Below are 13,234 nucleotides of genomic sequence, written 5' to 3'. Positions count from 1 at the left end.
GCTTCTGCTGTGTTAAAACATATAGACCTACCTGATGAATGCTTCTGCTGTGTTAAAACATATAGACCTACCTGATGACAGGCTACTGCTGTGTTATAACATATAGACCTACCTGATGATCTTCTGCTGTGTTAAAACATATAGACCTACCTGATGATCTTCTGCTGTGTTAAAACATATAGACCTACCTGATGATCTTCTGCTGTGTTAAAACATATAGGCCTACCTGATGATCTTCTGCTGTGTTAAAACATATAGACCTACCTGATGATCTTCTGCTGTGTTAAAACATATAGACCTACCTGATGATCTTCTGCTGTGTTAAAACATATAGGCCTACCTGATGATCTTCTGCTGTGTTAAAACATATAGGCCTACCTGATGATCTTCTGCTGTGTTAAAACATATAGACCTACCTGATGATCTTCTGCTGTGTTATAACATATAGACCTACCTGATGATCTTCTGCTGTGTTAAAACATATAGACCTACCTGATGATCTTCTGCTGTGTTCTAACATATAGACCTACCTGATGATCTTCTGCTGTGTTAAAACATATAGACCTACCTGATATTCTTCTGCTGTGTTCTAACATATAGACCTACCTGATGATCTTCTGCTGTGTTATAACATATAGACCTACCTGATGATCTTCTGCTGTGTTCTAACATATAGACCTACCTGATGATCTTCTGCTGTGTTATAACATATAGACCTACCTGATGATCTTCTGCTGTGTTATAACATATAGACCTACCTGATGATCTTCTGCTGTGTTAAAACATATAGACCTACCTGATGATCTTCTGCTGTGTTAAAACATATAGACCTACCTGATGATCTTCTACTGTGTTAAAACATATAGACCTACCTGATGATCTTATGCTGTGTTAAAACATATAGACCTACCTGATGATCTTCTGCTGTGTTAAAACATATAGGCCTACCTGATGATCTTCTGCTGTGTTAAAACATATAGACCTACCTGATGATCTTCTGCTGTGTTAAAACATATAGGCCTACCTGATGATCTTCTGCTGTGTTAAAACATATAGACCTACCTGATGATCTTCTGCTGTGTTAAAACATATAGACCTACCTGATGATCTTCTACTGTGTTAAAACATATAGACCTACCTGATGACATGCTTCTACTGTGTTAAAACATATAGACCTACCTGATGATCTTCTGCTGTGTTAAAACATATAGACCTACCTGATGACATGCTTCTGCTGTGTTAAAACATATAGACCTACCTGATGATCTTCTGCTGTGTTAAAACATATAGGCCTACCTGATGATCTTCTGCTGTGTTAAAACATATAGGCCTACCTGATGATCTTCTGCTGTGTTAAAACATATAGACCTACCTGATGATCTTCTACTGTGTTAAAACATATAGGCCTACCTGATGATCTTCTGCTGTATTAAAACATATAGACCTACCTGATGATCTTCTGCTGTGTTAAAACATATAGACCTACCTGATGATCTTCTACTATGTTAAAACATATAGGCCTACCTGATGACATCCTTCTGCTGTGTTAAAACATATAGACCTACCTGATGACATCCTTCTGCTGTGTTATAACATATAGACCTACCTGATGATCTTCTGCTGTGTTAAAACATATAGACCTACCTGATGATCTTCTGCTGTGTTAAAACATATAGACCTACCTGATGATCTTCTGCTGTGTTAAAACATATAGGCCTACCTGATGATCTTCTGCTGTGTTAAAACATATAGACCTACCTGATGATCTTCTGCTGTGTTAAAACATATAGACCTACCTGATGATCTTCTGCTGTGTTAAAACATATAGGCCTACCTGATGATCTTCTACTGTGTTCTAACATATAGACCTACCTGATGATCTTCTGCTGTGTTATAACATATAGACCTACCTGATGATCTTCTGCTGTGTTAAAACATATAGACCTACCTGATGATCTTCTGCTGTGTTAAAACATATAGACCTACCTGATGATCTTCTGCTGTGTTATAACAAATGTCTTAATTCATTGATGAGCAGATATTTCAGTGGTAACTGGTTCTGTTGCACTCAATTTCTACAGTTAAGACAACTCTACCACTGTTCTGTACTTAGACTGTTCTCTGTTTATAGCCTGTATTGGAATATAAAATGCCTCCGGTGCTCCAGCATGCGCTCATTGGTCGTCATGCTCTGTTGTGGATTTTTAAAAAGATTCTACTTGTCTCCAGTCATGTAAAATGACGTAGAATTACATGAAATGCGTTTATGAAAGACTGTTTTTTTTTCTTCTCAAAACCGCAAATAAGATGGTAGATTCATGCAGTGCTTTTATTATAATGGAGATATGTTTACCCCTACCCATGTCCAGAGTAGTCTGCAAATCCACAACCTTCTGGCTACTAGTCCAACGCTCTAACCACTAGGCTACCCTACCCATATCTCCTATAATGGAGATATGTTTACCCCTACCCATGTCCAGAGTAGTCTGCAAATCCACAACCTTCTGGCTACTAGTCCAACGCTCTAACCACTAGGCTACCCTACCCATATCTCCTATAATGGAGATATGTTTACCCCTACCCATGTCCAGAGTAGTCTGCAAATCCACAACCTTCTGGCTACTAGTCCAACGCTCTAACCACTAGGCTACCCTACCCATATCTCCTATAATGGAGATATGTTTACCCCTACCCATGTCCAGAGTAGTCTGCAAATCCACAACCTTCTGGCTACTAGTCCAACGCTCTAACCACTAGGCTACCCTACCCATGTCCAGGGTAGTCTGCATATCCACAACCTTCTGGCTACTAGTCCAACGCTCTAACCACTAGGCTACCCTACCCATATCTCCTATAATGGAGATATGTTTACCCCTACCCATGTCCAGAGTAGTCTGCAAATCCACAACCTTCTGGCTACTTTGTCATGTAATGCTGACAACACAAAGAACAATTTCTGCATATTTAAGGCTCTGGTCTAGGAGTGAGGGTAAGTCATAAGCATGTTCTCTACTATCCCCTTTATATTTCATTTCAGAAAGGTCTGATTTTCTCCAGGTTTGCCTCATTATAAATGGATGGTCAGTCCCTAACAAATAACTGTAACTATAAACTGTAGTTTACTGCTAACAAATAACTATGAACCAGTAGCTAATTGCTAACAAATAACTATAAACTGTAGTTTACTGTTAACAAATAACAACAAATAACTATGAACCAGTAGCTAATTGCTAACAAAGGAGCTAAAGGATAATACAGTCATGGACAATGTAATACTTTTAGCAAGAAATGGGAAATAGAACACTCTTTTAATATTTTGACAGATTAGACTGTGTACACGTTGGAGTGGGCATAGATCCACTTCGTCACACAACTATATATTTTCAAATGAATAAAGCATTTAAAAAAAACTGTATTCCCTCTTTCCTTGATCACAGCATAAAGGCTTGACTTACCTTCACAGAATGATTGTGGAAATCTGTGACAATGATTTCATTCTTGTTGTTCACCGCAACAAAGTGTGGACCTGTGAGAGAGAGAGAGAGAGAGAGAGAGAGAGAGTGAGAGAGAGAGAGAGAGAGAGAGAGAGAGAGAGAGGAAGGAGTGAGAGAGAGAGAGAGAGAGAGAGAGAGAGGGGGCAGAGAGAGAGAGAGAGAGAGAGAGAGAGAGAGAGAGAGAGAGAGAGAGAGAGAGAGAGAGAGAGAGAGAGAGAGAGAGAGAGAGAGAGAGAGAGAGAGAGAGAGAGAGAGAGAGAGAGAGAGAGAGAGAGAGAGAGAGAGAGAGAGAGAGAGAGAGAGAGAGAGAGAGAGGGGGCAGAGAGAGAGAGAGAGAGAGGGGCAGAGAGAGAGAGAGAGAGAGAGAGAGACAGAAATAACGTGATACAAGTTAGCATGACTAATGTCCTCTAAAATACTGGTTTTATTTTTTATTTTTTATTTTTTTTTGTTTAATTTATTTGCACCAAAGAAAATAAGTGATAAACAAACAATCGAATAAAATAAATAAATAAATACAAAACAGAAACAGTGTGAAGGTAGGCATTTATATAAGCCACACCCACAAGAAAAGTACAAAAATAAAGGTTTGTTAAAACAGATAACCGAACCTACTAATTATAAATGTACAAATGAACCGATCAGAGTGATGACATAAATTTGATCCAGAGATCGATAGAGCTCTCTAGATGGTTATAACTGGTTTTAGCATGGACTTTGCCATTGAGGGCTTCCACCATTTTAAAGTAGTCAACTGGGTGGGGATTCCTATGGGTTGGTAGCAATCAGCCAATTATCAGAAAGCATTGTATTCTTTAAATTGGGTTGCCTATGGTTGGTAAAGGGCTTGGGTTTCCTATGGTTTGTAAATGGCTAAAAGCTATATTACTGCCATGTAGAGGCCACAATAGATGAATGACACAAGAGTTGGTTCAGGACTCTAACACTACAGGTGGTGGTAAATCACCAATATTAGCTTTACACTTTTTTTTCCCAGACACAAAAGAAGAAGACAATTGACTACTTTAAAATGGAGATGCCATAATGGCACAGATACAAAGATGAGATCTCTATCTATCTCTATGGTTCAATCACTCATTTTCATTGCTACCGATTTTAATTTAATTAATTATTCAGGTGTTTTGAAATGTCTAGGGATGTAAGATTTAAGAGCAGACAATTCAAAAATGGGATAGTATCTAATTAATTTCATTAAATTCCAGCTCATTCATCTTATGCATACTCTACATTGCAGAGCAATACATTAAACTCAGTTCGAACAACAATGATTGTAATGATCATGATATATTATATATTATATATATATATATATATATATATGTATATATATATATATATATTATATATGTATATATATATATATATTATATATATATATATATATATATATATATATTACGATGACATATGTATCAATCTTTTGTTACGTTTTACATATATCAGGCACAAGGATCTGGGAAGATTTCAGATACAATTTCCAGGGCACTCAACATCAGGGCAGGAGATGCAGGTTAGACAGAATGGTGCACTCTGGGTAAGGGGCGGGGCAGGGGCAACACTCGATACTTACTGAACACTGGGCCAGATCTATTTAAATGGGCACCACTTTTTTCTAAAAAACAGAAACAAAGGGAGAAAAAAAGAACAAGAAACAAACAAACGAAAAGGTAGAGTCAGAGATGAAAGACAAAACAAGTAGAAGAACAGAGAGGATCTGCAGGAAGAAATGGTTTCCAATGGCAACCAGGGTCCTGGCGGCCATCTTGGCTCCTGCAGGTGTGTCAGATCAGGTCTGAACATGGGTCGTGTTCGGGAGGAACATTTCACAACGAACTACTGGGTTGTGTAGAACAGTATGCACCAAGCGTCTCAAAAGTAGGAGTGCTGATCTAGGATCAGTTGAGCCTTTTTACGTCCAGATCAATGAGATTTCATGGACAGGGAGGACCTGGGCCCATCTCCACAAAGCATCTCAATGTAGGAGTGCTGATCTAGGATCAGTTTACACTTTTTACATCCAGATCAATGAGATTTTATGGACAGGGAGGACCTGGGCCCATATCCACAAAGCATCTCAATGTAGGAGTGCTGATCTAGGATCAGTTTACACTTTTTACGTCCAGATCAATGAGATTTCATGGACAGGGAGGACCTGGGCCCATATCCACAAAGCATCTCAATGTAGGAGTGCTGATCTAGGATCAGTTTACACTTTTTACGTCCAGATCAATGAGATTTTATGGACAGGGAGGACCTGGGCCCATATCCACAAAGCGTCTCAATGTAGGAGTGCTGATCTAGGATCAGGTACCAATCTGTCCGTCTTCTTCATTATGATCTAAAAGGCAACACTGATCCTAGATCAACAAGAATAGGAAATAGTGTCACGTTGCTATCGGGAACGTTTCACACCGCTGAACATTCTAGGCTCCACCCCCTTTACCTGCAAACTGTCTCTCGGACGTCCCCCTGGCGCCAAACTTGGTGACCAGCTTCCCGTTAGACTGGAAGATGAAGACGCAGCACGCCTTGTTGTCCACGGCGATGATGTGTCCGTTCCTGTCCACTGCCACGCCCTTAGGGCCCAACAGACGCCCCGCCCCGATCTTATTCTGAGTGGGAGAAGGAGGAGGTGATTCAACATGTCGAATTGTCAGGAAATCAACAGCAAATTACAGCCAATGTTTTTTGTGGTTAGAGTCAATAGAACGGCTGTCATTCATTTAAATGTATTACCCAGAATCCTTAGTGAATTAACAAAGCGGCCACCAAGCCTCTGTTTTGGTACGTAGCTGAGGGACGGGTCTGGAATAATGTGACCACTGTCAAATTCATAGACGGATGCAAGGACTGATCATCCATGACATCAACATGATAGTTTTAACCAATCCTTTGAGGCTATTTGTTGTTTGTTTACAAGGACTGATCATCCATGACATCAACATGATAGTTTTAACCAATCCTTTGAGGCTATTTGTTGTTTGTTTACAAGGACTGATCATCCATGATATCAACATGATAGTTTTAACCAATCCTTTGAGGCTATTTGTTGTTTGTTTACAAGGACTGATCATCCATGATATCAACATGATAGTTTTAACCAATCCTTTGTTGTTTGTTTACATTTACTTTGTTTACAAACAATGGAGTAAAACAAGCTTTTATTTTGGGGTTCTGATGGGAAATGACAGTTGAACTAAACTCCTGAGGCATTTCTACATTATATACTTCAAGAATCAATGGCTATATATCAATAATTTGTATGTACAAAAAATATATATGTAGCAACTAAGAATTCTAGCTTTAAAATTAGAGAGGGAATCTCATGACCTCTGATGACCTCGTGACCTCTGACCTTGAACTTCCCATCGGAGGAGAAGATGCTGACCCATCGGTTGTCGTAGTCGGCCACGATGATGTCACCGTTCATGTCCACGGTAACGCCCGTGGGTCTCTGCAGTTGCCCCGGCGACCGACCTCTGACCCCAAACCTCATTTTGAATTGCCCGTCATTGGAGAACACCTGACGACAGGGTGGGGCACAGGATGGGACACAGAAGTGAGACTTAAATATCAAAACGAGTGTTTTAGAGTAAAGTTTTGTTATATGTCTAGCTGGTCTACCTCTTAGAATGCCCTAGGTCGTCTTATACCACATTACCTTTCCCTCTCCTGTGTTCAATGGATGGTCTCCTACCTGTTTACACTGGTTGATACCATCTAGTCTCCTACCTGTTTACTCTGGTTGATACCATCTAGTCTCCTACCTGTTTACACTGGTTATACCATCTAGTCTCCTACCTGTTTACACTGGTTGATACCATCTAGTCTCCTACCTGTTTACACTGGTTGATACCATCTAGTCTCCTACCTGTTTACACTGGTTGATACCATCTAGTCTCCTACCTGTTTACACTGGTTGATACCATCTAGTCTCCTACCTGTTTACACTGGTTGTTACCATCTAGTCTCCTACCTGTTTACACTGGTTGATACCATCTAGTCTCCTACCTGTTTACACTGGTTGATACCATCTAGTCTCCTACCTGTTTACACTGGTTGTTACCATCTAGTCTCCTACCTGTTTACACTGGTTGTTACCATCTAGTCTCCTACCTGTTTACACTGGTTGTTACCATCTAGTCTCCTACCTGTTTACACTGGTTGATACTATCTAGTCTCCTACCTGTTTACACTGGTTGATACTATCTAGTCTCCTACCTGTTTACACTGGTTGATACTATCTAGTCTCCTACCTGTTTACACTGGTTGATACCAACTAGTCTCCTACCTGTTTACACTGGTTGATACCATCTAGTCTCCTACCTGTTTACACTGGTTGATACTATCTAGTCTCCTACCTGTTTACACTGGTTGATACTATCTAGTCTCCTACCTGTTTACACTGGTTGTTACCATCTATTCTCCTACCTGTTTACACTGGTTGATACCATCTAGTCTCCTACCTGTTTACACTGGTTATACTATCTAGTCTCCTACCTGTTTACACTGGTTATACCATCTAGTCTCCTACCTGTTTACACTGGTTGATACCATCTAGTCTCCTACCTGTAAACACTGGTTGATACCATCTAGTCTCCTACCTGTTTACACTGGTTATACCATCTAGTCTCCTACCTGTTTACACTGGTTGATACTATCTAGTCTCCTACCTGTTTACTCTGGTTGATACCATCTAGTCTCCTACCTGTTTACACTGGTTGATACCATCTAGTCTCCTACCTGTTTACACTGGTTGATACCATCTAGTCTCCTACCTGTTTACACTGGTTGATACCATCTAGTCTCCTACCTGTTTACACTGGTTGATACCATCTAGTCTCCTACCTGTTTACACTGGTTGATACCATCTAATCTCCTACCTGTTTACACTGGTTGATACCATCTAGTCTCCTACCTGTTTACACTGGTTGATACCATCTAGTCTCCTACCTGTTTACACTGGTTGATACCATCTAGTCTCCTACCTGTTTACACTGGTTGATACCATCTAGTCTCCTACCTGTTCACTCTGGTTGATACCATCTAGTCTCCTACCTGTTTACACTGGTTGATACCATCTAGTCTCCTACCTGTTTACACTGGTTGATACCATCTAGTCTCCTAACTGTTTACACTGGTTGATACCATCTAGTCGCCTACCTGTTTACACTGGTTGATACCATCTAGTCTCCTACCTGTTTACACTGGTTGATACCATCTAGTTTCCTACCTGTATACACTGGTTGTTACTGTCTGCTACCACCACTCTGCCATTGCTGGAGGCTGAGATCCCCTGCAGGTTGGTGAACTCGCCCTTCTCTCTCCCTCGCGTACCTAGACCACAGGTAAACACACACACACAAGTGTGAAATAAGACCTCCTTCTTTCTTGGCTGTGTTTCTGTCTCACAGACAACTCTCAAGTTACACAACAATAACAACAACAACCACATCAACGAAACACAGGAAGCAACAATCGGATGACTATGTGTTGGTTGTGGTTGTGTTAGGATGTGGTTGTCTTACCGACTCTGTGGATGAGTTCATCCTCGATGGGGTTCTCCTTCTTTTTGATGCTGAACATGCTGGAGGGTCTCCTCACAGCCTTCTGTCTGACATGACCCGCTGTCCCGCCAGGACTCTTCAGCCTCCTCTTCACGTCATCTGGAGACGGCAGCGCATCCGAGGGCTTGACCGCCTGCAGCCGGAAGGGACTGCCCCGTAGCGGCTGGCCGTAGAGGGACAGAGCGAAGGAGAACTCCCCCTCGGACCGAAGTGTGTATCCCACCTCGTACGTCCCGTTCTTATTGTCCGTCACCTCCGGTTCCGTGACGATGCGGCTTCCGTCGGCAACCGGCGTGACAGTGGCCCTCAGCGCCGCGTTCCCTGTCCGCACCAGCTCGCCGTCCTTGTCTTTGGTCGTCACGGTGACGCTGACATGTTGTCCGGTTGCTGCGTGGCGTAGTCCTTCTCCCGTGGCGACGGAGGTGTGGCCTACAGCTGCCGTAGTAATGAGGACGCCCAGGTTCTGGAGGGAGCGACGGAGGCCCTCTGTCTCCACCTGGGGGGGTAGGTTAATTAACCACACACTCCCTATTTATGCTGACCTCATTTCCTGTCCCTGGCTGCCAAAGCTGGTTTGCGGACTGTATAATTTATTCCATGAACCCTGAACCGTACCTGGCCTTAACCATACACATTTTAGTTCAACAAAATGTTTTAGTAACATCCTGGTAGGAGGATCTTATAAAACACGGCTCAAAACAGAAATAAGACGAATATACCGTGGCCCAAAGTGTGGGACTTGTATCCTGTCTGTACTACCTGTCAGTCCAAGTCCACTGACAACTCCACTGACTCAACTCCAGCCACTTTAATAATGGGAATTGATGGGAAATGATCTAAATATATCACTAGCCACTTTAAACAATGCTACTTTATGTAATGTTACTTACCCTACATTATTCATCTCATATGCATACGTATATACTGTACTCTATATCATCTACTGTATCCTTATGTAATACATGTATCACTAGCCACTTTAAACAATGCTACCTTATATAATGTTACTTACCCTACATTATTCATCTCATATGCATACGTATATACTGTACTCTATATCATCGACTGTATCCTTATGTAATACATGTATCACTAGCCACTTTAACTATGCCACTTTGTTTACATACTCATCTCATATGTATATACTGTACTCAATACCATCTACTGTATCTTGCCTATGCTGCTCTGTACCATCACTCATTCATATATCCTTATGTACATATTCTTTATCCCCTTACACTGTGTACAAGACAGTAGTTTTGGAATTGTTAGTTAGATTACTTGTTGGTTATTACTGCATTGTCGGAACTAGAAGCACAAGCATTTCGCTACACTCGCATTAACATCTGCTAACCATGTGTATGTGACAAATAAAATTTGATTTGATTTGATTTACCTGACGGTCCAGGTGTGTATCCTGTCTGTACTACCTGACGGTCCAGGTGTGTATCCTGTCTGTACTACCTGTCGATCCAGGTGTGTATCCTGTCTGTACTACCTGACGGTCCAGGTGTGTATCCTGTCTGTACTACCTGTCGGTCCAGGTGTGTATCCTGTCTGTACTACCTGTCGGTCCAGGTGTGTATCCTGTCTGTACTACCTGTCGGTCCAGGTGTGTATCTTGTCTGTACTCTACCTGTCGGTCCAGGTGTGTATCCTGTCTGTACTACCTGTCGGTCCAGGTGTGTATCCTGTCTGTACTCTACCTGTCGGTCCAGGTGTGTATCCTGTCTGTACTACCTGTCGGTCCAGGTGTGTATCCTGTCTGTACTACCTGTCGGTCCAGGTGTGTATCCTGTCTGTACTACCTGTCGGTCCAGGTGTGTATCCTGTCTGTACTACCTGTCGGTCCAGATGTGTATCCTGTCTGTACTCTACCTGTCGGTCCAGGTGTGTATCCTGTCTGTTCTACCTGTCGGTCCAGGTGTGTATCCTGTCTGTACTACCTGTCGGTCCAGGTGTGTATCCTGTCTGAACTACCTGACGGTCCAGGTGTGTATCCTGTCTGTACTACCTGTCGGTCCAGGTGTGTATCCTGTCTGTACTACCTGACGGTCCAGGTGTGTATCCTGTCTGTACTACCTGACGGTCCAGGTGTGTATCCTGTCTGTACTACCTGTCAGTCCAGGTGTGTATCCTGTCTGTACTACCTGACGGTCCAGGTGTTTATCCTGTACGTACTACCTGTCGGTCCAGGTGTGTATCCTGTCTACTACCTGTCGGTCCAGATGTGTATCCTGTACGTCCTACCTGACAGTCCAGATGTGCGTTCTGGTGAGGCCGTTCAGGGAAGTCATGACGGGCCATGGCAGAAACCCGCTCACTCATCTGTTTCTGCACCATCAGTACCTAACAACACAACAACAGGCAAATAATGCTGCATTCATAACCAAATTGGTAGGGAATCACCAGTTTTGAAGTGGTAAATGTGAGTTGGGTGCGTTTTGATCTGGTTCTTATGGAGAGAGAAGACACATGTAAGGGGGCGGGGTGAAATTACCACCCAACATGGAGGTCATTGGAGGCTTGTGATTGGCTTGCTCTTTTTTGCCCATAAAAAAAGTACACAGTTCCAGTATCAAACAGAAGATGCATCAATGATTAGTATTTCGAACGGTCATGAACAATAACTGCTGAAGATGCCCGTCGCGCTCGCGGTATTTTTTTTGTTTGTTGACAAATGATGTCATAGAGGTGTAAGAGGGGGAAACTCGGAGCTCAGGGACGACAGACGAGTTAACCGCTAAGTAATTAGCAGTTGGAGAGGCGTTCAAGTGGATTTTTTTCCCCCTAACCCTAACCCTAACCCTAACCCCAGTTGTATGTTGGTACTTATGAAATTACACGATGTTGTGAACGCGTCTCAATTGCGATCCTGCACACTAAGAAAATAGGGTTCCTCAAGGGTTCTTTGGGAAGGGTGACGATGGGAACAATGTGGACCAATATAGAACCATCACCCAGCGGTCTAAAGCACTGCATCTCAGTGCAAGAGGCGTCACTACAGTTCCTGGTTCGAATCCAGGCTGTGTCACATCCGGCCGTGATTGGGAGTCCCATAGGGCGGCGTACAATTGGCCCAGCGTCATCCGGATTTCGCCAGGGTAGGCCGTCATTGTAAATAAGAATTTGTTCTTATCCGACTAGCCTAGTTAAATAAATGTTAAATAAAAAAATTATAAATACAAGTTATTAAAAGAACCCTCTGAGCTTTTCAATGGCTCTTCACAGTTCACAAAATGGTTCTTTCCTCTCTTAGTGATAATTATAATGTAGTGGAGGCGGATCATTAGAACACGAGGGGGCGTGGTTTGTGTACATCTCTCTTAGAGATAATTATAATGTAGTGGAGGCGGATCATTAGAACATGAGGGGGCGTGGTTTGTGTACATCTCTCTTAGTGATAATTAAAATGTAGTGGAGGCGGATCATTAGAATACGAGGGGGCGTGGTTTGTGTACCTCTTAGTGATAATTATAATGTAGTGGAGGCGGATCATTAGAACACGAGGGGGCGTGGTTTGTGTACATCTCTCTTAGTGATAATTATAATGTAGTGGAGGCGGATTATTAGAACACGAGGGGGCGTGGTTTGTGTACATCTCTCTTAGTGATAATTACTTGAGCAATACATTTGTAATAACATGTATTATGATAGTTATTGCACTGTAAGAGCATAGTAATGGAGTTAATGGTTAACCAGTCCACTAACCTCTGTTGCACTGCCGTGGCTCAGGGCCTGTTCAGTAAAACTACAACTGCTCTGGATGTGGTCCTTCCCCTGGAGGAGAGAGGAGAGCTGGGCCTGGAGCACCTGGAGACAGGGGGGAGAGATGGTTAGAGACAGGGAGGAGAGACGATGGAGAGATGGTTAGAGACAGGGAGGAGAGACGATGGAGAGATGGTTAGAGACAGGGAGGAGAGACGATGGAGAGATGGTTAGAGACAGGGAGGAGAGAGGATGGTGAGATGGTTGGAGACAGGGAGGAGAGAGGATGGTGAGATGTTTAGAGACAGGGAGGAGAGAGGATGGTGAGATGGTTAGAGACAGGGAGGAGAGAGGATGGTGAGATGCTTAGAGACAGGGAGGAGAGAGGATGGAGAGATGGTTAGAGACAGGGAGGAGAGAGGATGGAGAGATGGTTAGAGACAG

At 42.5% G+C, this 13,234-nt stretch overlaps 1 protein-coding gene across 5 annotated transcripts in view; it reads right to left on the bottom strand.

The window, feature by feature from the left end:
• Nucleotides 1-13,234, bottom strand: part of trim3b (tripartite motif containing 3b) — a 137,019-nt gene that overhangs the window by 14,787 nt on the left and 108,998 nt on the right. For 3 of the 5 annotated variants that reach the window (XM_036967653.2, XM_090226391.1, XM_090226392.1), the window contains 7 exons: nucleotides 12,794-12,895; nucleotides 11,333-11,431; nucleotides 9,044-9,578; nucleotides 8,749-8,852; nucleotides 6,871-7,038; nucleotides 5,959-6,127; nucleotides 3,456-3,526 (listed from right to left, as the gene is read on the bottom strand). In XM_036967653.2, coding sequence (XP_036823548.1) covers nucleotides 3,456-3,526; nucleotides 5,959-6,127; nucleotides 6,871-7,038; nucleotides 8,749-8,852; nucleotides 9,044-9,578; nucleotides 11,333-11,431; nucleotides 12,794-12,895 — 1,248 coding nt within the window. Of the gene's footprint in view, nucleotides 1-3,455; nucleotides 3,527-5,085; nucleotides 5,128-5,958; nucleotides 6,128-6,870; nucleotides 7,039-8,748; nucleotides 8,853-9,043; nucleotides 9,579-11,332; nucleotides 11,432-12,793; nucleotides 12,896-13,234 lie in introns of all 5 variants that reach the window. The other 2 variants (XM_036967651.2, XM_036967652.2) reach the window with 1 other exon arrangement.

Source organism: Oncorhynchus mykiss, chromosome 29, assembly GCF_057628025.1.
Source record: "Oncorhynchus mykiss isolate SJ-2025 chromosome 29, ASM5762802v1, whole genome shotgun sequence".
Lineage (NCBI taxonomy): Eukaryota > Metazoa > Chordata > Actinopteri > Salmoniformes > Salmonidae > Oncorhynchus > Oncorhynchus mykiss.
The sequence above is the reverse complement of the archived record's forward strand: the minus strand, read 5'-3'. Positions and strand labels throughout refer to the sequence as shown.